Source organism: Microcebus murinus, chromosome 2 (assembly GCF_040939455.1).
Source record: "Microcebus murinus isolate Inina chromosome 2, M.murinus_Inina_mat1.0, whole genome shotgun sequence".
Lineage (NCBI taxonomy): Eukaryota > Metazoa > Chordata > Mammalia > Primates > Cheirogaleidae > Microcebus > Microcebus murinus.
In genome coordinates, this window is record NC_134105.1 from 10879774 (window position 1) to 10903095 (window position 23322).

The window sequence follows — 23322 nt, forward strand, 5'->3', positions numbered from 1 at the left end:
AGGAAAAAATGGAAAACCAAGAAAACTAGAAAAGAGGAAAATCACAGGCCCTTTACTTCCCCTAGGTTTGGACGCAACTTTTTCTTTTTTGCACCTACTATGGCACTCACATCTTTCTGTGTTCATCATACGGAGTCTGTAAACTTGACTTTAGAGGGACATGGGACAGTCTGACGAGTGGGTTTGCCAGGGTCGCCCCCGGTGGCTGTGTGTTCAGCTTGTTTCTGGTTTGGTGTGCTCGAGTTAGTCCCGATTGGAGTGACATCTCAGTGCTGTGGATGGAATTCCAGTGTCCGCCCATTCATTCTTTGACCAAATTCTCCTGGGCCCTGGGCCTGTTCCAAGCAGGGGTGCTACGGGAGGGCGAGGCCCCTTGTCTGTCCTTGGAGCTCACAGTCCAGTGTGGAGGGTGGCTAAGGAGAGCCACGGAGTGGCGTAGGTGTCCCCGGGCTAGACAGCGGAGCATGGCACTCAGAAGGAAGTGGCCGGGCCCTGGGGGTTGGGGCAAGCTTCATGGAATGGGGAGGTCACCCTGATGCGGGGTCTTCAGCTGTTGAAGGCCAACGGTGGGCGATGCGTGTTGCGGACGTGTCATCGCGAGGGCAGGGGGGTGGCTCCGTGGTGTGCCCCGAGCACTCACCCGGCGCCCGCGTGGATCGGCCTGGAGCTCAGGGAGCCTCACGGAAAGTCGGGAGTGGGAGCAGAGCCGGGGCCTCGAATGCCGAGTTAGGGAACTGGGACTTTCCCCAGCCGTGGGTGTATCTTCTTTTAAAAAAATAAGGAGTTTTGCTGTTTGTTTTAAGATCAAGATTATACATACGCTTCCAGGGGAAAAAAAATCAAATAGCACGGAACGGTTTATCCTGAAAGGCCTTTCCCCCTCCCGTCCAAATCCCACTTTGCGGAAGAAAATACTTTCCACCTGTTCTGCTTTTAATCCTCCCAGCACTTTCCTTAGAATTCTAATTAGTTGACTTTGCTGCTGCTTCACGTAGTAATTTTGGGACGTTCTGGTTCAGAGGCCAGGTTAGCTTGTGCACTCGAGGAAGGTGCAAGCGGCTGACCCTGACCCGGGGGGGCGGGGGGCGCGGGGGCGCCAGGGGCTCGGCTGGCAGCCCTGGACCGGCCCGACCCCCACCCCCACCTCTGTGCCACAGCAAAGCTTCGAGGCGCACCAGGACGAGGCAGTGAGCGTGACGCACATGGTGAAGGCGGGCAGCGGCGTCTGGATGGCCTTCTCCTCCGGCTCCTCCATCCGCCTCTTCCACACCGAGACCCTGGAGCACCTGCAGGAGATCAACATCGCCACCAGGACCACCTTCCTCCTGCCAGGTGGGCTGCCCCGGGGAGGGAGGGAGCTGGGTTCCTGGAGCCCCTCCGCGGCCAGGTAGTGGTCGGCCCAGCCCTTAACCCTTTTGGCGGCCCTCGGTCAGCCTTGAAAGCCGGGTGCCAAAAGGGGTACTCCCTGGGAATCGTGGGGTCGGGATTCGCACCCAGGCCCGTGCCCAAAGCCCTCTTCCTGTCACGCCTCCCTGCCCCCCTGCCACGGCAGCCGGGCTCTCAGGACGTGGGCTCTCAGGACGTGGGCTCCGAGCCCGGTGGCCGCTCCCGAGTCAGGCAGCGCTGAGAATGGGCCGAGCCGGCGGGATCCCAGGCCTGTCTACACAGTCCCACCCCTCGGGCTGACCCCAAACCCAGATCCCTTTCAGAATGAGGGGACAGGAAAGCAAGGCTAGCCAAGGGTCTCTTTCCGTGAAGGCTTTCCTAAGGAGAGGGCAATCTCCCTCTTGGTTTGCTGGCCAGGGGGTGTGGACGGCATCCGCTCGGGCTGGGGTTTCCTGCACAGCCGTTCGTGAGGCCGGGCGGGGAGGACTGAGCGCAGGGCGTGCCGGGTCCTCCTGCCGCCGCCCTGCCCAAGGCCTCCCTTACCTCCCGCTGCCCGACACCCGCCGTGGGCCCATTCTCACCCTGCTGGCTCTGGGGCAGCCCACGGGGCCAGCAGGCATCAGCCCACCTCGCCTCCCTCCTCGGCCCAGCTGCCCAGACGTGTAGACCGTGGCTGGCCTGGGAGGACGTAGCAGCACCGTCCTGTCTGAGCGCCCCGGGCAGGGCTGGCTTCAGCAGCGGGGGGGCGAGGGAGATGGCAGATGCAGATGGCAGTGGCAGAGGCTAGCAGTGGCCATATGCTGAGCCGGGGCCCAGCTTCCTGTCTCAGGAGTGTGCACCAAGGGCAGGCACGCTAGCCAGCGCTTCGGGGGCCCTGGGGACCTCTGTCCCACCCCAGAGGCCAACTCCAGCTCAGGCACCCAGAAATCACCCTGGCTCCTGCTTCCCCCGGCCAGCTGCGACTGTCCATGAGTCTGAACGGGTCACACAGGGGTAGTGGTTGATGACAACAGGACCAACAGCGGTGACAACAGCATGTAGTAACTGCCACCTGCCACAAGCACTTTCTGGACAGGATCTCATGTCCCCGCAGCCTGTGAGGTGGGAGTTGTCCCCGTGTTACGGATGCAGAATCCAACATTGGTTCGGCAGGGCCAGGTGTCTTGCCCGTGGGCACGCAGAGTTGTCCTGAGTCCTGACCCGGCCCCCGTGCAGCCTCCGGCAAGTCCGTCTCCCGGAGCGCCTCGCCCCTCTGCGAGACGGGAAGTGGTCCCCGGTTCGGGCTGTCGTGAGGCTGGATGGCACCCGGGCTGGGACAGGGCCCGCCCAGGGCAGTGGGCACCCTACAGGGCGGGCCCTTCCCTAACATTCCGCTGGGCTGGGGTAGATGCTCGGTGTTACGGGTCTGGTCTGTGTGTCTTCTGTTCTCTTTCTTTCTCCTTGTCTTTCTTCTTTGCCACTTTTGTTGTGTTTCTTAGTATTTAGCCATATGCAAGTTTCTCCATATCACAAAAATATCTCCACATTTCCTCTGACAGCGAAATTATTTCAAGTTAATAGAACAGCGAAAAATGGGTAATCTTACAGGCCTTTTAAAGTCTTAGGAATTCCGTCTCGTAGGGGTGGAGGAGTGAGGGAGAGGCTGGCTGTCACGCGTGAGCCAGGCCGGTGGGCAGAGCAGCGCCCGTCTGCGCACGCTGCCTGCACCGCACGTTCCTCACGTTTCCGCTCCCACTGACTCACTCGTTCTTTGCAGTTAACCTTTAAAGAAGGAAAGGCATTCATTACGATGGTGGTGACTTTAGGGCCAGGTAAACTGAGGCCCGGGAGGTTCAGTGATTGGCCCGTGGTCACACTGTGAAAGGACAGGGGAGGCCACAGGCTCTGGCCACAGCGTTGTCACGCTCGCTGTGCCGCCTGGGGCGGCCGCCTCCCCTTCCTGGGCCTCAGCGTCTCCGTCCACATGACAGGGCCGAGATGCGAGTCAGCTTGGCCGTGCGCGTAGGCTAGACCGGAGCCTGGAGTCAGCATTCCTCCGGGAATCCCGCCCTGCCGCCTTCCGGGTCCGAGCAGGAGCAAACGGAGAACCCTCCGACCCTCCGTCCCCGCCTGGCGGGGCAGGGGTGGGCGTCGCGTGAGATGGCGCCAGCACAGCGCCCGCAGTCCCTGGCTCGAGTCAGTCTCAGTCCGTGGTGGTGACATTCGCCCTCAGGGCAGTGCCCCTCCGATCACGTCACCCGTCAGAGCGGACAGAGTGACCTCCCGCCTGCCAGACCTCGAGGGGCCGGACCCTGCGTCGGTCTGGGTGCCAGCTGAGCTTCCTGGGCGTGGGGCTTCCCGAACGTTCCCTCCTTCCCCCAGGCCTGACCCCCCCCCCATCGGCAACACTGGGGAGCCCAGGCCCTGCCAGGCCAGGCCCTCCTGGGACCCTCAGTCTCCCCGCGCCCCGTGCCGAGGACAGGGCGGCTTCAGAGCCGCCCCGTGTTGAGTCTTTGCGGAGAGACAACAAAGTCGGATTCTTAAATTCTTCATTAGAGAGATTTCATAAAGGCTTTTAAGTATTTTTTTCTTCCCCCACACTACCAAATGAAATAATTGCATAATTAGTAATAAATTTGTTCTTCCTCTAAATGCGGATTTTTTTTTAGGGTGTGTTAAAAATTTATCACGCTTCCTTCCCCTGACCCCTTTCTTCCACTCGAGTCCCCGACTGGTATTAATGCATTTTTTAACCTAAACTCCCTCCTCCTTTTAACTAGACAGGTCATTAATAAAATGTTCTCCGAGAGCCTGAGCTTTTTAAAGTTGTATATCTCCAGATAGATGGCTCGGGTGAGTTGCACACTGCTGCATTAAGTCTCTGTGATAAAATATTTATTCACCATTAGAATTTTTTTTTCTTTCGGACTGTTTGTGAAGTGTCTTGCTCTTTTCCTCGAGGCGGAGCGGGAGGAGGAAGGGCCCCAGAGTGAGCTCTGCAGAAGAAGCCATTTCTCAGTTCCAGCGAGCTCTCCTTCGGTCCCCTGCCTCGGCTGTCGGGGGGGCCGGGAGGGGGCAGGGCGTCGGGAAACGGCCTCCTGCCGGCCTCGCACCCCCGGGCCGGGAAGGGGAGGGGGCGTGTAGGATGAAAGAGGCAGCACCGTTCCTCTCGTGGCTTCATCGTGCTGTGGGTTTACGGCTCTGATGGAGCCCATTTTAAGACATTAGAGTCCAGGTCCGTTTAATAATCATAAACATTACCCTAATAGCCTCCCTTTATTGATTGTATACCGTGGGCTAAGAGCCGGGCTCAACCGTGTGTCTTTGTATCTATGAATATATTCAGTATTTCTAATAATCGTAAAACTGAGCAAGGCGCTGATGGATGACAGAAAGTGACGTGTCCAGATTCTCTGCTTTCATCCGTCTGTCCATCCGTCAGCTCATCCGCTCACGGGTGCTTTTGTGTCTGCCATGAGCCAAGGTGCTCGGCCAGGAGTTGGGAATCAACCTCTGGCGTACTAGGAGGAGCTGCTGTCCCCAGGAAGCTTCCGTTTGGGTAGACAACGAAGGTAGACAACGAAGAGCAGAGCGAGGTCGTGACTTCCCCCGGCCAGTGCCTGGAAGAGAAGGGAGCTCACGGCCTGAGCCTCCGTGCTGAGCCTTTGCTTTCTGACCGGATTCAGGTGTGGGACATAGTCCCAGCCCCCGCATCCCCCACCCCCGGCACTGCCCCTGCCGCCGGGTCTCTGAGTCACCAGCGGGCCTTCCCAGTGTGGTTTGCTCTGCCACGTTGACTCGACACTACGAATGTGGCTTTTTGAGTTTGCGTCACGTTGCCGGACTCATACCGCACTGCCTGCCTGATAGCTCCCTCAGATGTCTAATGCAGGAGCCCGGCTGGTCTTCTCCCACTCAAACGCTCCGCCGAGGTCGGGCTGCAGCACTCCCCTGCTTAGGCCTTCTGGTAGCTTTTTCACTGCAGTCAGCATGACAAACCCCAGTCCTTGCCCTGACCCGTCCCCTCTCCTGACCTCTCCTCTGGTCCCCTGGAGTTTGCTTCCTGTCCCGCAGCTGCGCTGGCTTCCATCTGGTCCACAGACTGGCCAAGCTCATTCGTGTCACAGGGCCTTTGCATGCGCTGTCTCCTGGCCTGGTGCCAGGTCTTGGTGTGGCCGCCTCCTCCCTGCCATCCGGGTTTTGCAGGCTCACCCCTGCCTCCCATGCTTCCAGGAAGCAGAGTGACGCATGAAAACCTGGGAGTCCCCCCCTCCCTCTCTCTGCCCCGCAGCCCCATCGCAATCCTCTGCCTGGCATTTGTGTCTGTGTTTCTGTTTTCGCTTCCGGTTTCCCCTCTCCAGGCCTGTGCCATCTCATACACTAGCCTTTATTGAGATGAAAGGAAATTAAACATTCAGTCCCACAGTTACTAGCTGCATTTCAAGTGCTTGGTAGCCAAGGACGGATGGCTCCTGAATTGGGTGGCACGGTAGAGAGCATTCCATCATCGCAGAAAGTTCTAGAGTGCCTGCTCCTCAGGGCAGGGACACTGTGTGCATGGTTCTAGCCACGCCTCCAGCACCCAGTGTGGAGTCTGGCACACAGTAGGTGTCTGGGACGGAAATGCACTGTGACGGGTGGCACCCTGTGCTGGACGGTGCTGTGTGGACCCCAAGGGGGCACCTTCCTTTCAGGGTGAGGGAGGCTGCTCGAGCACGTGCACCTGTGAGTGTGGAATTGCAGTGTATGCTCAAGAGCGGAGGCAACAGATGCCCTGGGCTGTAGAAGGCAGCAGACCTCAGCTCGCCTCCCACCCTGCATGCACCAGCCGGGAGCCTCTTTGAGCCTTAACATCCCCGTCTGGAAGATGGGGTAGCGTCCATGTGACGTCTCAGCTGTTGCAGGGCTATGTCGGATCGGAGCAGCTGCACCAGTGCTCTGGAGGCACCAGCGCAGTGTTTCTTGCAGTGCTGTCCGTGGACCGGTAGTGTTGGGGTCACCTGCAGCCTTTCCTTGGGGGTCGGGCCCCTCAATATCCTCTTGATAGCAATGCACACATCATTCCAGATGGATCTTGGCATTGCAGCTGCCATGATCTGTGGCATAAATATGAATTTCCTATGAGGGAAGAATAAACCCCTCTCCGAGGGCAGAGGATTTGGGCTGGAAGGAGACAGCCCTTTGGAAAGGCCGAGCCAGGTGAAGCCCATGGGAGCTTGGCAGGGCTGTCCACCCTGTGTGTGGCAAGGGACGGAGTCTGTCCCTGAGCCAGTAGCCTGCACCCTGCACCTCTCAGCCCTCATGAGACTGTCCTCCCGTCCTGGCCCCCAACCTCTCCCTCACTCCTGTCCCCGTGGGTCAGATTCATTAACAGTACGGCAGACGTGACGGCAGCAGGTAGCACTCTCTGTGCGTGGGCACTGGGATGGCTCATTTAACTCTCGGGCCAGTGCTGTGCAAGACAGTCACGTGTCGCGTAAGGGCGGGAGTACGCTCTGAGAGATGCATTGCTGGGTGGTGATGTCGTCATGCCAACATCGCGGAGTGTACTTGCATAAACCTAGATGGGATGGGCTACCGTCCCTAGGCTACAAGTCTGTTCAACCTGTCACTGTACTGAAATGCAGTTAGAACATCACAGTAAGTAGTTGTGCATGTAAACAATTGAACACAGAAAAGGGACATGAAAAATACGGCATTATAATCTTACAGGACCAACATCGCATGTGGAGTTCGTTGTTGGCCAACACGTCACGTGGCACGTGACTGTGTTGTCATCACTCCCTTCTGTAAGTGAGGAGACAGTGGCACAGAGAGGACTGGCCCCAGGTCCTGTAGCTAGAAAGCGGCAGAGCCAGGCTTTGAACCCAGCGCCTGGCTCTGGAGCCATTTCTTGGCCACTGTGCTGGGCGGCCACACTGTGCGTCCCTCTGTGAGGAGCGGGGGGTGGGGGGGCACTGCCATCCCCGGCATTGCCATGCTTGCTAAAATGAAGTGACAGCGCCGAGGGATAGCCTGGGAGGAGCTGGTCTGGACTGATGTCAAAACCGTGCTGATTCCCGCTGGCGGCCGTCTGCTTCCCTCTCGGGCCGGGCCTGCGGGGTGTGCCGAGCCCTCGCCCAGAGAAGTGCCCATGTGAACTGAGCTGGAAGCAGCGCTGCACAGAGGGGCTGCGGCCCCCTAGGTCACACCCCTCCTCGGCCCCTACCCCGGCCCCGGCCGTGCGTCCCGTCTGTGTTGGCATCTGCTCCACCAGCACCGACTGGAAACTTGCACCTCCCAGGCTCCCCCCGCCCCACTCCCCAGCTGGCTGGTCGTGGCCCTGGCATGGGACCCGTTGTGCCAGAGAAGCCGGCCACTGTGTGCTGAGCTCACGGGCCTGGGTGCTACCCCAGCGTGTCCTCATGGCAGCCCCGCTTTGCACAGGAGGACACTGCAGCTGGGGAGGGGAGTCCGAGCTGGGGGCTCCAGGGCAGACCCCAGCCAGGTCAGCCCCCCAGGATATTAACACCATCCAGCTCTTGCCTGTCTCACAGGAGGACCCAGACTGTGCCATGCCCTCACCTTGTGGCGCCCAGAGCCCACTGCCGTCCCCCAGGGAGGGTGCTACTCATCTGGCCTCTCTCTCTGTAGGCCAGAAGCACTTGTGTGTCACCAGCCTCCTGATCTGCCAGGGTCTGCTCTGGGTGGGCACTGACCAGGGTGTCATCGTCCTGCTGCCTGTGCCTCGGCTGGAGGGCATCCCCAAGATCACAGGTGAGCTTCCGGGAGCTGGTCTTGGCGGGGCCCTGGGGTTGGCTGCAGATGGCCAGCAGGGCTTGGCGGGGAGGGCAAATTGTGCCCAGGTGTTGACCCTGTCTTCTGACTCGGGGGTTGGGGTCCAGTCTTCAGCTTCCTGTCATCTCTGGTGGCACAGTGGAACTAAGTCATTTTAGTCCCAGAGTGTCCTTTGCCTTCTTTTTGAGTCTCAGTTTCCTAATCTGGCAAATGGGCACAGTCATGACTTAAGGATTGGCTGAGACACCTGACTAATGGCAGAGGCTCTACTGGCCCCTTCTACTTCCTCCCACTGCAGTTTCAAAACGTCCAGGCTCCAGAGGTAGAAGTGTGGAATTGAAGTGTTCGCTCAAGAGCAGAAGCAACAGATGCACTGGGCTGTAGAAGGGCCAGGCCTGGCGCGTGCAAACGTGTGTGCACGGATCAGAGGACGTTCTGCTCTGAGCTGTGCCACCAGGGCCAGGAGAGCAAGGGCAGGGCCAGGGGGGAGGACCTCAATGTTTGGACACCTGGAGCCCTGGGCCCCTGTCTGTCTGTCCTGAGATGATGGCACAGTGGTCACTTCCAGCAGAGAGTGGGGCGAGAGGAGTGTGCAGCCCTGGGGGAGGGCCAGCCCCGCCCAGGCCTTGAGCCCCTCTGCCTAGGAGGAGTCGCTTCTAAATCCCCACGTTCCCATTGTCGTGGCTCATCACACCAGCACCGTGTTCACCCCAGGGGTGTTCCCGAGGGGCCCGTCTCCAGACCGGGTCCTGGGCGCGAGGCTGAACGAGCTGAGCCCCTGCCCGCAGACAGCTTTGGCCTCCCAGGGGCCGCTGTAGTCCGGTGGCCGGTGCTGTGGTGGGGGTGCTCCAGGGTTGGGGGGTGCCGAGAGGGGCAGATTCCGGAGGGAGTTGGCAGGAGGAGCTTGAGCTGGACCTCACGGAAGAGTTGCAGATTCAGGTAGACGTGAAAGGCTTTCTAGGCAGAGGCAACAGCGTGGGCAAAGGTTCAGAGACAGAGGAAATTCTCAGGGAATGTGACACCAGGGTTCCCCGAGTGGTGTGTAAGGTCGCTCGCCCCTGTTCTAGTCCCCAGAAAAAGGTGGCCCTGGAGCATGGCAGAGCCAGACCCGTGGCCTTTGGGGACGTGCCCAAAGATTGCAGCCACCGAAAACAGCCCACCCAGAAAGTTCTCAGGAGAGACGTGTGGGCGCCTCCCTGAATGCTCCGGGCCTTCGGGCCCCTTCTCCCTCGCCCGTCTCCTGTAGGGAAGGGCATGGTCTCGCTCAACGGTCACTGCGGGCCTGTGGCCTTCCTGGCGGTGGCGACCAGCATCCTGGCCCCGGACATCCTGCGGAGCGACCAGGAGGAGGCTGAGGGGCCGCGGGCCGAGGAGGACAAGCCGGACGGGCAGGCTCCCGAGCCGGTGCCCGCGCCCGACAGCCACGTGGGCCGGGAGCTGACCCGGAAGAAGGGCATCCTGCTGCAGTACCGCCTGCGCTCCACGGCGCACCTGCCCGGCCCGCTGCTCTCCATGCGCGAGCCCGCGCCCGCCGACGGCTCGGCGCTGGAGCACAGCGAGGAGGACGGCTCCATCTACGAGATGGCCGACGACCCCGACGTCTGGGTGCGCAGCCGGCCCTGCGCCCGCGACGCCCACCGCAAGGAGATCTGCTCCGTGGCCATCATCTCCGGCGGGCAAGGCTACCGCAACTTCGGCGGCCTGGGCGGCAGCGGGAGGCCGGCGCCGTGCGGGGAGACGGACAGCACCCTCCTCATCTGGCAGGCGCCCCTGACGCTATAGCCCCGCCCCGCCGGGGCGCAGGCGCAGCTGCAGGCCTGGCCGCGGCGGGTCGCGCTGTCCCCGAGGTCCCCAGCCGGTGCGGGAAGACTCGCGTTCCAGGGGCCCGCCAGGGCCGCTCGCACGGGCCTGGATTCTCCAAGAACGACTTTGGCAGGGTGAAGGAAAACCTCCTATTTTTACAGATATTTTTTTTTTTCCCCAGAGTGTTTTGGGGAGGGGTTTTAGGGTTAGGGGAGAGGAAGGACACATCCGGAAGGAAATGGCCTTCTTTTTAAAAGCGAAAAACACAAAACCTCACAACTGCCTGGCAAGCCCAGCACCGCCTGTCCCGGCCGCTCGGGGCTCCCAGGCAGGCGCGCGCCCGCCTGCAGGTGCGTGCGCGTGCGCGTGCGAGCGTGTGGGCCGCGTGTGAATATATATAAATACATATACATGGTGTACATTCTATGTGTATAAATACAGTCTGTACATATTGGAGCTCTGGGAGATGCTGGAATAAATGGCGAGAGCCTCATCGGTGCTTGGAGCGAGGCCTCGTTTCTCTGAGACGCGGGGGGAGGCGGAGAGAGAGCTGCTGGCGGGCAGGGGGGGCCGTCGCGGCCGGGGCCACTCAGCGGCGGCGGGACCGGGCAGGGCTGCCCGGGAGTCCCCTAGCACTAGCCACACGTGGCTCGTAAACCTTCAAATTAATTCAAATTCAACCCAATGTTGAGACCCTCCGTCGCTGTAGCCGCATTTCAGGTGTGGCTGGAGCAGCCCCACGGGGTCCGGGGCGACGGATTAGACAGCCCAGGTAAGGCCGTTCCCATCACCGCAGGACGTTCCCTTCTGCTCGAGAAGGGGCTTCTGGGGCTCCCTTTCTGAGTGTCTTTTGAAGAAAGGATTGGGGCCCCCCAGCTCCGGAACGGCACGGAGGCAGGAGGCCTCGGCGTCTAACGGCACACGCCGGGGAGGGAGGGGAGGCAGAAGGGGGTCGCAGCAGCTTGATGCCCTGGGGCGTGGGGGCTCGGGACTAGGGGTTCGAGGGAGGGTGGGGTGAGTTCCAGACGGGGTCTGTCGGCAGCCGGAGCAGAGCCCAGTTGCAGGTGGGGTTGATGGGGGCTGCCTGTGGCCCTGGCGTCTGTCTCTGGCTCAGTCCCTCCTTAGATTTTTAGAGCTGCCTGCAGGGAAACAACCAAACCCCAAAGCTACCACCCAGAAAGGTAGTGTTTCCTCCATTTTCCCACCTCTCTACGTCTCTGCCATTGTCCGTGTGTCTGTCTACCAGCCACCGGTGTGCAAGTCTGAAGTTCTGGGGACCCAGTGGAAAAGCCGCCGAGGAGTGGACATTCCCGCCAGGTTCTAACCCGTGGCAGGATCTCACCCACTGGAACAGTCACTCACTCACTTTGCAAACCCCACGAGTTCCTGGTATGTGCCAGGCACTGTGCTACTTGCTGGGGCCATAGGGGTGGGTGAGACAGCAGCCCCCATGCCCAGGGGGAGCGCACGGTCCCCCAGTGAGGGCTTGGGGAGGCGGAGGGTGCTGCCGAGGAAGAGGAGGAGGAACAGCCTGGGGGGGGAGGGTACCCAGAGGTTGGCTGATTCCCGGAGGGCAGGTGGTCCAGCGCGGGTCCCTGGGAAGGGGAGAGGAAGCTGTGTCTGGAGGAAACAGTGGCCCCGAGGGTCTCGCTTCCACGCTGACTGACCATGGCTCAGATGTGACCCATCTTGGCCGGGCCTCAGTTTCCCATTTTGCATCAAAAGAAGAATCACTACTGCCCTGTCTGCCTCGGTGGGGGAGGGGGAACTGCCCCGTTCCCGTTCTCATTGCTCAGGGCAGTTACTGCATGCCCCGTCGCCACGGGACTCCCAGCCGGCACCTGTGTCCCCAGAGTCAAATGCCGGCCGGGACTGTTCCCAGGACAGTGAGGGGTGACTCAGGGCTGCCTGGGACAAGGAGCAGGCCCGGACTCCAGGACGCAGCAGGCCTGCGTGCAAGGCCAGAGCCACGAAAGCCCAGCATGTGGCACCCAGCACACATCCTAGCTCCGGACGGTTTCCAGGCGGGAAACTGTTCCTATTAAGAAGTCTCCCCTTTGACCCAGGGGTGGCGTCCCAGAGCTGTGTGGGCCTGTCAGACCCCAGCCCTACAGACAGGTGCGCCCCTGTCCCCAGAGGAGACTCCAGTCCCATGGGGGAGGTGTGCCCCTGTCCCCAGAGGAGACTCCAGTCCCATGGGGGAGGTGTACCCCTGTCCCCAGAGGAGACTCCAGTCCCATGGGGGAGGTGTACCCCTGTCCCCAGAGGAGACTCCAGTCCCATGGGGGAGGTGTACCCCTGTCCCCAGAGGAGACTCCAGTACCAAGGGGGAGGTGTGCCCCTGTCCTCAGAGGAGACTCCAGTCCCATGGGGGAGGTGTGCCCCTGTCCCCAGAGGAGACTCCAGTCGCATGGGGGATGTCTGTCCCTGTCCCCAGAGGAGACTCCAGTCCCATGGGGGAGGTATGCCCCTGTCCCCAGAGGAGACTTCAGTCCCATGGGGGAGGTGTGCCTCTGTCCCCAGAGGAGACTCCAGTCCCATGGGGGAGGTGTGCCCCTGTCCCCAGAGGAGACTCCAGTCCCATGGGGGAGGTGTGCCCCTGTCCCCAGAGGAGACTCCAGTCGCATGGGGGATGTCTGTCCCTGTCCCCAGAGGAGACTCCAGTCCCATGGGGGAGGTATGCCCCTGTCCCCAGAGGAGACTCCAGTCCCATGGGGGAGGTATGCCCCTGTCCCCAGAGGAGACTCCAGTCCCATGGGGGAGGTGTGCCCCTGTCCTCAGAGGAGTCTCCAGTCTGATGGGAGAGGTTCTTTTGGCCGAAGCGGAAGAGGAATCCCTTCTCTCTGGTGAGTCCCTGTCTGAGCCGGGAGACAGGACCCTCAGCCGAGAAAGCGACCTAATAACAAGACATGCAACAGAAACTTTTTAGAGCTAATTACAGTGCTGCCAAACCACTCTACACTCCTCATTTACACTTTCCTGGGGAAACGGCAAATAGCAGCAATGTGTAAATTGAGGAAAATTAATACAATTACCCGAGCCATTTCTTGTCACCTCTTCAGATCCATAGAAACCAGGCAGATTTCCGGTGAATAGCGTGGTCATCCTGGGCTCTCCCCTCCAGGCAGACAGCTGGCTCGTCCCTCTGAAGGGGTCGGGGCAGGTCCTTACGGGTGCCCACCCCTGATGGCGTGGGCTGGGCCTCAATCCGGAGACCTGGGTTTGAGACCGGCTCCGTCATGGTTTGCCGTGTGACCCTCTGTGAGCCCAAGTCCCTTCCAGTGGACGTCCAGGTGTGCTGAACTCTCCCTCTGCCCTTGAGGACATGAGTCGTCACAGCCACCCCCAGAGGGAGGTCCTGTTATCAGCACTTTACAGAGGAAACCAAGGTCAGGGAGGTGAAGTCACTTGCCTGCGGTCTCACAGCACAGAAGAGGACTCTAGGGCTGCAGACTCAATGCCATATTCTCCTTTTTAATTTTTCTTTTAGAGCTAGGCTCCCACTCTGTTGCCCAGGCCGGGGTGCAGTGGCACAATCATAGCTCACTGCAGTCTTGAACTCTTGGGCTCAAAGGATCCTCCTGCCTCAGCTTCACAAGTGGCTGGGACTGCAGGCAGGGGCCACCACGCCCAGCTCATTTTAAATATTTTTGTAAAGACAGGATCCAGCTATGTTGCCCAGGCTTGTCTTGAACTTCAGGCCTCACGAGATCCTCCCACCTCGGCCTCCCAAAGTGAGCCACTGCACCTGCCCAATGCCCACACCTTAACCCTGCATGACCTGCTGCCCCAGCCTCAGCTATAAAGCAAAGCCCATTTCCCAGCTCCCCCCACTCCGCTGTGCTGGGTGAGGACCCCTGAGAACAGGCGCCCACCTGCCAATGCAAGCTGCAGAACGCTTGCAAATCTTCAGCCTCAGTTTCCTCTTCCAGAAAATGGGGGTGTCACAGACTGCAGGGGCTGCTTCTAGGATGACATGAGCTAGTCCCTGTGATGCTCAGCTCCTGGCCCGCAGTGAGCCCTCGTTATCTGCATTACCATCAGCTCATGCAGGAGCCCACGGGGAGTCCGTCCGTATTCCGAGATGTCCCCCAGTGTGTTCCACACTCGGGCAAGACGCTGAGCCCTTCGCATCTTCTTTAGAGTGGCACGGCTCCCCTGAGCCAGCCGGAGAGCCCGGCCATCTGTGCAGAAACTTCTATCCACCCTGCTGGCTTAGCGCACACAAAGCCCGGCGCCAGGCATTTGTGGCACATGAGGGCAGAGCCCGGAAATGCTGTGCTGTCGGTGGACGTCCATCGCGGGCTGTGGCTGGTTCAGAGAGCAGGTGGTCTGATTGGCAGAAGACGTGGCTGAGTTTGGGCACGTGCTATCCGAGAGCACAGCCCGCATTCATTCATTCAGCAGTGCCTACCGCCGGCTGCTGCGTGCCAGCCTCCTGGGCGACACGGGTTTGAAAGAGAAGCTTGTTCGATGCCCAGCGCGTAGGGAGGAGGATGCTGGTTCGGGCCTCACAGATGTGGGGTCGCCCACCTGGCTCCGCTCCTGGTGCTCTGCCCACGCTCGCCTCAGTTCCTCCCTCTGCAACAGACAGAACTTACCTTGTTGCTCCTGGGATTAAAGGGGGCAATGTGTGTGAGGTGCTCAGCGTAGGGCCTGGCAAAGGGAGGTGCTGAAGCAGTGTTGCCTGTTTGTATCGTGACAATATAATAATGGGCCCACCCTGCTGTGAGCTCGGGCCGAGCCTGGGACTGGGGGTCAAGGACCCCACCTGGAGGGCAGGGAGGTCCAAGTGCTGGGCTGTGGGGGCTGGGCACCAGGAGGCAGGACTCTGTGAGGCAGGACTCTGTTCTCAGACCCAAGGCTGTGGGGCCATGGCCAAGGGGGGCCAGGGGTCCCCCAGCTCTATCCCAGAAGGTGTCGTGAGTTCCTTCTGGCCTGAACCCAACTCAGATGGAGAGACACCATATTCTTCCGTTGTCATTTCTGCTAAATTAGGTGGCCAGGCTTTTTTCTTTGGCAAATCCAGGGCCGTGCATCTGTATGCTATTTTGCATAAACCAGGGCCTCATTTGCATCTATTTGCATGTTTCTCTGGAAGTGAGAGGAGGCCCGAACTCAATGTACATAAAACGAAATAGAGTGTGAGTCTATCCTGAACCGGCCTGACGCCCACGGGCAGGGGTAAAGGCGCTCAGAGGGGTGGGCAGTCCCCATGGGGGGTCAGGCCAGGCAAGGACTCTGGGGCCAGCTGTTCCCAGTGCAGCCCAGGCCCGGGGGAAGGGGCTCTCTGGGCACCTGGGTGCAAAGCAGCTAAGGAAGCCAAGATGGAATCGCAGCGCAGGGCGTCCTCGGCTGCCCAGCGCAGACCTCGGCACAGGTATAGACGGGGTGTGGTGGCAACTGTGCTACTAGCCCTGCTGGTTCAGTGCCTACCATGTGCCAGGCACCTTGCCAGACTCCTCAGTGTGTTAGTTCATTGTCTCTGCAGAGCCTTACAGGGTGGGTTATTATCAGCTCCATTTTAGAGACGAGCAAATTGAGGTTCTGAGAGCTAAAGTGACCCATCTAAGGCTGCATGACTGGTCTCTGGACGTCCCGTATTCAAACACAGTTCAATTTCGTTCCAGAACCTTTCCATCCTGATTAAGGAGAATGAGAAATCCATCCTGTGGCTGCCCCAGGAGTGGTCTCCATGGCCTCCTTGGAGCCTCCTTCTCTCCCTTCTCTCCGGGGAGGGAACTTCTCTTGCTTTCCTGTGTTTCACCGCATTGCCTCAGGTACCAGCAAGGAGGGAATAGTAGGGACACCTGTGCCTTCTTCATGCCTGCAGGTTTCCCTGGCAGTGTGACCAGGTGGCTGGGCAGCTGCCTGTGAGGGCAAAGGTCGTGTGTCCATCGAGGGAAGGCACTTTAGTCCCAGCTCTCTGCACACGGCCCGGCCCAGTGCAGAACCTCCGTGGGTGCTTCTTGAGTTCATTCATGGATAAACGGGCGTGAGGTGCACACCTGCTATCCTTGTTTTCCCAACCTTCCCAGGGTGACTTAAAAATGGTCAAAGATTCTCTGATACTTCCCCTCATTGAAAACTGGAGTTTATTTTCCTTCCCCTAAAATCTGAGTTGGTCTTTGACTACTTTAACTATGGAATATGATGGAAGTCATACTGAGCCAGTTCTGGGTCTGGCAGCTTCTGCTTTCAGGAGCCCTGAGTTGCCGTGTAAGAAGTTCAGGTGCCCTGATGGAGAAATCATGTGGGCAGAGGACCTGAGAGTCCCAGCCATTCCCGCTGGCCCTGCTGAGGCCCCATACACGCCGGGGAGCCGTCTCAGACAATACTGCCTGGTCGGGTGCGCAGACGACTGTAAATCTAGACAACGTCATGTTGAGCAGAAGAACCACCTAACTGAGCCCAGCCAGCCCACAGAGTCATGAGAGGGCACGACAAAGGCTGTTTTAAGATGCTACGTTTTGCAGTGGATTGTTTTGTGTGACCCTGTCTCCTCCCTGTGGGTAGTAAAAGCATTCTTTTGGCATTCTCCCTCACCCAGTGGGGTTCCCAGTCATAAAAATGCATTATCCCTCCAGCCACAGGAGTGGGTGTGGGCCCCAGGCCTGCCCCGTATAATGACCCACCCTGGCAATAGGGAGACGGGCACGTGGCCCAAGATGAACAAATCAAGGCCCTTCCCCTTTTGCATATTGACGCTGGGGGAGAGACACTCTGTTTCCTCTGATATTGCTAACTTGGGCACGTGTAAATGCTGAACCTGTGTGGCCACGTTCCCCTCCTCCGTCACTGCCCCAGCTCAGTGTGGAACAGTCCCCACTACGGGGGAGGGGAGGAGGGAAGACAGGGACAGAAGAGGTGGTGGTGACACCTTTGGGTTCTTGGCGTCTCCGGGCCGGCTCTCCCTCTAGACTTCCCGGTTTCGTGAGCCAATAAATGTTCCTTTCCCCCTTCAATTAGCTGGAGTTGATTACCGCCCCTCGATCGGATGGGGTACACTTCATGCCTATGCCATTTCTGTGGTTTATCTGACTTAGAAATACCTGGGCTGTGCTGTTCTGGGTCTCAGGGGCTCGGTTCTCGTGGGAGAGGAGAGAAATCGCACATGTGCTGTGTGCGAGCCCCCGTTGGGGGGCGCTGCGCTCTTTTCTCTTGCCGAGCTCTCACCGCTGCCTTCCGGGGGGCTCTCCAGGGCGGGGGCAGTGAGGGGCCGCGAGGCAGAGCCCCAGTGAGGGGGCACCCGTGGCCCAGAGAACCCCCGACTCCCTCTCGACGCGTGGCCGTTCTGCGCTGGGGCACAGAGACGGGGCGGTGGAGGGAGGGGAGGCCCGGGAATCCCATTAATTTTTCCAGCCCTAAATCAATTTAATGAAAGCCTCCGATGCCTCTGATTTGATTTTTCATTTTCGGCATTACAATTACCGGCCCGACAGCACCAGCAGCTCAAGCTTGAAACGGGACAACACGGCAGATGCTGTCACAAAGCGGATGGGACCAGATCACACCAATTATCTAATATTTTGCTAATTAGACGCCCGGTGCATCTCTCTTGTTTCTAGCGTGGGGAAGAGGAACATTTAGCGCGACTGTCGTTACTCTTTGCCGAGAGGCGGTTGTAAGAGGCGGTTGTCTCGCACCGGGGCGCCGGGATTTTGCATCCCAAGGAGAGAGCTTCGGTTCTGAGGGTCCTTCATTCCCGCGACGCTGCCTCGTGCAGGGTCAGAGTGCCCCTGCCACCCACCCTAGTCCCTCTTGCTGCTCTCCCGGGAGACGCAATGCAGGTGGTGCGGTGCGCTCAGCCCCCGCGGGATGGCGTCGAGCTGGGACGCGGGACTCGGGGTGAGAAATTTCAGGCCCCAGAGAGCGAAGACCGGGTGGCTCAGAGGAGGCTTAGTGGGACAAATCGGGCTGAGAAAAGTGTTCGGAGTCAGAAACCTTCCTTCTCTTTTGGGGAAACTGAGGCTCAGAGAGGCGTGTGACTTGGCCAAGGTGCTGCAGACAGTTGTGGCCGAGCCGTGCCCGAACGCCAGGTCTCCCGGCCGCCAGTCCCACAGTCTTTCCACCTGCTCCCTGTCGCCAGTGTGATCTGGAGGCTGTTTAGGTCTCCCCTGCGACCGGCTGCGTCGGGCTGCGTCGGCGAGTCAGTCTGGACCGGAAGGGAAGCAGAGTGACCAGAGGCGGGCAGGCGCTGGCGCCAGCCACGGGCTGCGAGGGCTCGCACATCTGCAAGCCGCCCTTCTTGCCACGTGGACGGGCTTGGCTTGGGGTCAGAGGACCTGGCTTCACATCTTATACTGACTACTTACCAGCTGTGACTTTGACCAAGGTCTTCAACCCTTGGAACCCAAAGGGAGCAGGAGGCCCAGCCCGAGAGAGAGCTCCCCGAGGCCCAGCGGGTAAAGGGTCAGCCGAAGAGTCACTTTCCAAATGGACACCCAAGGTTCTGGGAGGGGGGCTTCCATTATTTTATTTCATTTCATTTTATTTATTTATTGTTTTAAAATTTTTTCTTCCATCATTTTATTTCAGTAATAAACATAACTGCTACCACGTACTGAGGGTCCAGCACGCAGCCCAGGCACGTGTCAAATGCTTGTGTGCATCACCTCACTCCATCAGTGCCAGGAGGCAGGACTGCCAGGCCCATTTTACAGCTGGGAAAACAGAGGCTCTTAGAAATCAGGTGACTTGATTTCCGCTGCACTCGGCAAAGCTGGGACTGAAAACAACTTTTAGGACGAGACAGATTGCCTAGGCTCTTCAGCCTCCAGAGGATAAAATGCCCCTGGGCAGGGGGCAGGGACAGTGTGGCCCGGAGACACCGCCCCCGACCCCCATCCTGATCCTCAAGCTCGGGCCTCCAGGCAGCTGCTCTTGGAACCGTCTTCGGCTCCACTCTGATGAACTTCATTATCTTTATCAAATTAATTTGTGCGAGCCAGTGTGGTCACCTCATTAAGGTATTTCCCAGGGCCCTTGCTGGCTGCTTAATGAGGCGGGAGTGGCTGGACTCAGGTCCGAGCGTCCAGGGTGCGGAGGGGAGTGGGGGTGTCGGAGCGTGGCTGTGGGGTTGCTGCCGTGCCACGGCCCGGGGCAGCGAGTGTCCACCTGGTCGCTCTGTCTGTCCCCCTGCCGAGGTCCCCACCTCTCCCGGGGCCTGTCAGCCCCCCAACCCTGGGGACGGCAGGTGTGTGGGGCCTGGCTCCCCGGAAGGCCCACTGCAGCCCAGCACTCAGGGTGCCTCGCTCCAAGCTCCTTCTCGCTGATTGAGTGCCCGAGATTTGGCTCTCTGCTGTGCCTGCTGATGTGATGGCGCAGCCCCGGAGCAGGACGCCCCCAGTTTGGTTAGCGACCTTCTTTTCTTTCTATAAGTGAGATTTTTAAGGCGGGCGAGACTGGAAGGTGGGAGGCCCGTGGGAGCCATGGCGGTGCAGGTGGGAGGGTGGGCGGGGAGGAGAAGGGGGCTGACCGGGAGCTGCCGGACAGAGAGGGGTTGGTCTTGCCGACTCCCTCATTCATACATCATTCAGTCATTCATCAAACACACATGTGCGCGTGCACACACACACACACACACACACACACACACACACACACACACACACTGCCTGCCTTCTGTGTGCTACGGGATTAGCACCATGAACACACAGACCAACTCCCTGTGCTCACAGAGCCACCATTCCAGTAAGAATTTCGGGTTAAACTCATCATTTAGAATCTTAAAATGTTGAGTTTGGGGTTCACTCAATGTCAAAGTCAGAGAGTCTGCACACAGGTTTCCTAACTTGCAAGAAGTGAGGGCCGGCTTCCCGCATCCCCTCGCTCCGTCCTGGCAGTGACCCAGCGGGGCGCACCCAGGCTGCCCCCCGTTTCCGGGTGAGGCCGTCGGGGCTCAGGGAGAGTAAATTCTTGGCCAAGTCCACGTGGTCCCGGAGCTGGGATCAGGCCCAGCCCCATCAGATACCCCCTTCCTTTGCTGCCTCCCTTGCCTGACAGATCAGGGGAAACGTCCAAGGTCCCCGTGGGGAGAGGCTCGGCGGGCTGCCTCTCTTCCCAGAGCAGCCGGAGTCTCGGGGTCCCCGGGCCCCTGCCCTTCGCCTCCCCTGCTCCAGACCTGCAGATCTGCTGCAGTGGGCTGCAGAGCTGTGCCCCGCCACAGCAAGCAGGGCATGACGGCGACAAACACGGCCACCGTCACCGGCCCTCACACACGCTCAGTGTGCGCCGTGCCCGCCTCATCGCATCCCCCAGCGCCTCTGCCAGGTAGGGACCGCCATCATTTCCAGGCGACAGCGCAGGGAATGAGGCACGTGTCCTGCCCAGGGGCGCACAGCTGGTAAACGGCAGAGGTGGGATCTGAACCCAGGACGGTGGCTCCGGGGTCCCAGGCCGAATCAGCAGTGCCCGGAGCCGGAGCTGGACCGGTGAGGACTCCCCACTGGGCGGGCCGCATGGGCTGGGTCTGTCCGCACACGGCTGCCCGGTCTGCAGTGGAGGGAGGGGGAGGAAGGCTGGAGCCACCGGCTGTGCTGGGTGGCAGAGCTCTGAGGCCAACACCTCCCTCCCGAGGGCTGGGGCTCCTGCCAGGTCACTGGGGTGCCGTTCCACTGTGACCCCCCCATGGGGAGGAGGCTTCCCTCCCAATCGCATTTTTCTAGCATCGATCGGTATCAAAATTGCCACAACTTACTCGTTTGCTTGTTCCATTCTCCCTCTAGGATGGAAGCTCCCAGAGGGCAAGGACTTCGTCCTGTTCGCTTGAGGCTGAAGCCCCAACAAGTGCGTCCCTGTGGTGTGGGGGGGCTTGTTGGCCAGCAGAGACGAGCGTGGGTTCTCTTTGGAAGAGACCAATTATCTGACCCCCTCGAGCAGTGGCATGTCTGGATGCCGGCTGCTTCCACTCGGTCATCTCAGGTCAAACGATCACAACGCAAATCACCGTGAGCAGCCATCAGTGGGGCCAGCGAGCCCCTTCTTTCTGTCCCAGCCATAAGGCAGCTGTGGCAGCCTCCTGCCCCCGCCTGCCACAACCCACGCCTGGTCTGTGATGTCAGCGAGGCTGCCTCTGGGATCCCAGCCCGGTTCGACTTTAAATTTTACAACCTTGTTTATGCAGCTCAAGGCCCGAGCACTAAAGACCACATGCTCCACCGAACATTTATGGTTGCAAATGGCTCCGTGGTGTAGGCGGGGGGCCCCGAGACCCCGAGATTCTCAGCCACGGCCGCCCCCTCTTAGAACTCCTCCCATGGTTGACTCGCCCCGTCTTTCTCCCGATGACATTGCTTGGTTCACCTTGACCAGGCTCCCCCAGGTGTGGGCACCGCTGGGCACGGGGACAGAGGTGGACAGACTTTGCGGCTTCCTGTCCTAGGCGGCTGGTGGGGAGGTGAGGATTTGGGTGCAATCTGTGCTCTCTGGAGGAATCTCTGCAGATGCTTCTCTTTGGATGCATCTGGCCCCCCGCGGTGGGCTGTACCTGTGTCCTGACACCTCACGACGATGAGATCTGGCAGACACTGTTATTGTCATTCTCATTTTACAGGTGAGGACATGGAGGCACAGAGAGGTTATGCCACTTGCCCAAAGGCACACAGCCACATCAGTGCAGAGCTGAGATTTAGACCCAGAACCTATACTTTATAACTATTTTACAGTTCTGGGTATTAGGGGATCTCGTATGAGGAGCCCCTCACCTGGCCCAGGTGGAGGGTCAGGGAAGGCTTCCTGGAGGAGGGGTTCCTGGCAGCATCCTGCTGGCTCTGGCTTCCCTCGTTGGTTGGTCAGGCACGCACGATTGCCCGCTGAGCGCTCAGAGCAGGCTGGGCCCTGCCCGCCGCTCTGGTTGGACAGCAGGGAACAAGCCTTGGGGAAATGGCTCCCGAAGAAACTGACGTCCGCGACCCTGGGAGGGCAGGGAGGGAAGGCGGGCAGCAAAGGCAGGCGAGGGTCTCCCTGGAGCCTCGCCACGAGGGGCGCGGGGGGACGCACTGGCCGGGGGAGCTGCAGGCCCGAGCCTGTGGCTGCTTCTCCTCAGGAAAGAAACCAGCCTATCAAGGCTTGCGAGGGGCAGGGGCCACCTGCAGACAGTGCCGTGGGCATCGCCGCCGTCACCTGCAGTTCCAGGCGAGGGGACCAGCTTGCAGAAGTGAAGTTGTGGCTGGGTGGCATGGCCGGCTGGTGGCATGGCGGCTGGTGGCTGGGCTTGGTGGTGGCGTGGCCGGCTGGTGGCTGGGCCGGGTGGTGGTGTGGTCGGCTGGTGGCGTGGCCTGCTGCCTCAGGTGGTGCTGGGAGGGGCAGAGAACGTGGTGGATCGATAGCTGTGGGCGAGAGAGGAAGGCTGAGGAGGGAAGGGAAGGGAGTTAAATGCTTGCAGAGGCGCTGGGTGTCTGCAGAGATAGCCTCCCCCGCCCCCTGGTCCCACGGTGCCCGTAAATGTCGCCTCTGCCTCCGTCAGCCCGGAGGAAGACAAGGTGTCTGGCCTCACCCCTTGGTGTTTCTGCGCCCGGAGGGACTCCCTCCCTGCGGAAGCCCTGGGTCCTGCCCACCTTGTCAGGACTCGGGCCGGCCGGGAGGTGCCGCCAGCCCCCGGCTGTGCAGTGGAAGGTTGGAGCTGCCCAGGGGAGACCAGGAGGTGGGGACAGACCTGGAATCTACCCTCTACGCAGCCTCCTGCGGGCTGGGTGACGGGGCACGCCATGCTCTCCTTGAGCCTCAGTTTCCTCATCTGTCCAGTGGGTATCCGAGGCCTCCCGGGCCTGCTCAGGCCTTGCAGAGGGGCAGGAGAGCAGGATTCCCACCTCAGTCTTCAGAGACAGTTGGGAGCCCAGTGCTGGCGGACCGCGTGCTGGCAGCCCGGGCAGCCGGGGCGCCGCTGCCTGTGTTCTGGGGGGGCTCCTGGGGCGGGAGGCGCACAGGCTGCCAGGCCAAGGGGCTTCCCCAGCCCCGCAGCAGGACCTTGGACAAGCCGAGCCCGGGTTTCGGCAACGTCCCTGCCGAGCCACCAGGAGCTGCTGCGATGCCTGTTTCCTGGTGTCTGAGGCGAGGGGAGCTCTCCGGTTTCCCCTTTCTGATCAATTTCTGGAACTTTCCAGGTCCTTCTGGGACTTCTCAGGCCACTGTCCCCCATGTGTGCTCACAGCCTGCGTGGGGCTCAGGGGCCTCTTGCTGGTTCCCAGTGAGCTGCTTACGGGGAGGCTGTGATGTCGGGGTGCAAGCCCCTCACCCTCCGTGCAGCTTCCCAGGGGCAGAGGCCGGAGCCCCAGACCAAGCGGCCCGGACTCTGCGATCCCCTCCCCCCCTGCCCGCACCCCTCCCCCTCGAACCCTCCCCCCAGAATTGCCATGTTTCTCTCAAGTTGCAGCAACC

The 23322-nt window shown here is 60.1% G+C and overlaps 1 protein-coding gene across 3 annotated transcripts in view; it reads left to right on the plus strand.

Moving 5' to 3' along the window:
* ARHGEF10L (Rho guanine nucleotide exchange factor 10 like) overlaps positions 1 to 10183 on the plus strand; it is a 141543-nt gene extending 131360 nt beyond the window's left edge. For all 3 annotated transcript variants that reach the window (XM_075994489.1, XM_075994495.1, XM_075994499.1), the window contains 3 exons: positions 1158 to 1332; positions 7999 to 8121; positions 9389 to 10183. In XM_075994489.1, the coding sequence (XP_075850604.1) occupies positions 1158 to 1332; positions 7999 to 8121; positions 9389 to 9924 (834 nt within the window). In that variant the 3' untranslated portion in view covers positions 9925 to 10183. The remainder of the gene's footprint in view (positions 1 to 1157; positions 1333 to 7998; positions 8122 to 9388) is intronic.
* The last annotated feature ends 13139 nt before the right edge of the window (positions 10184 to 23322 follow it).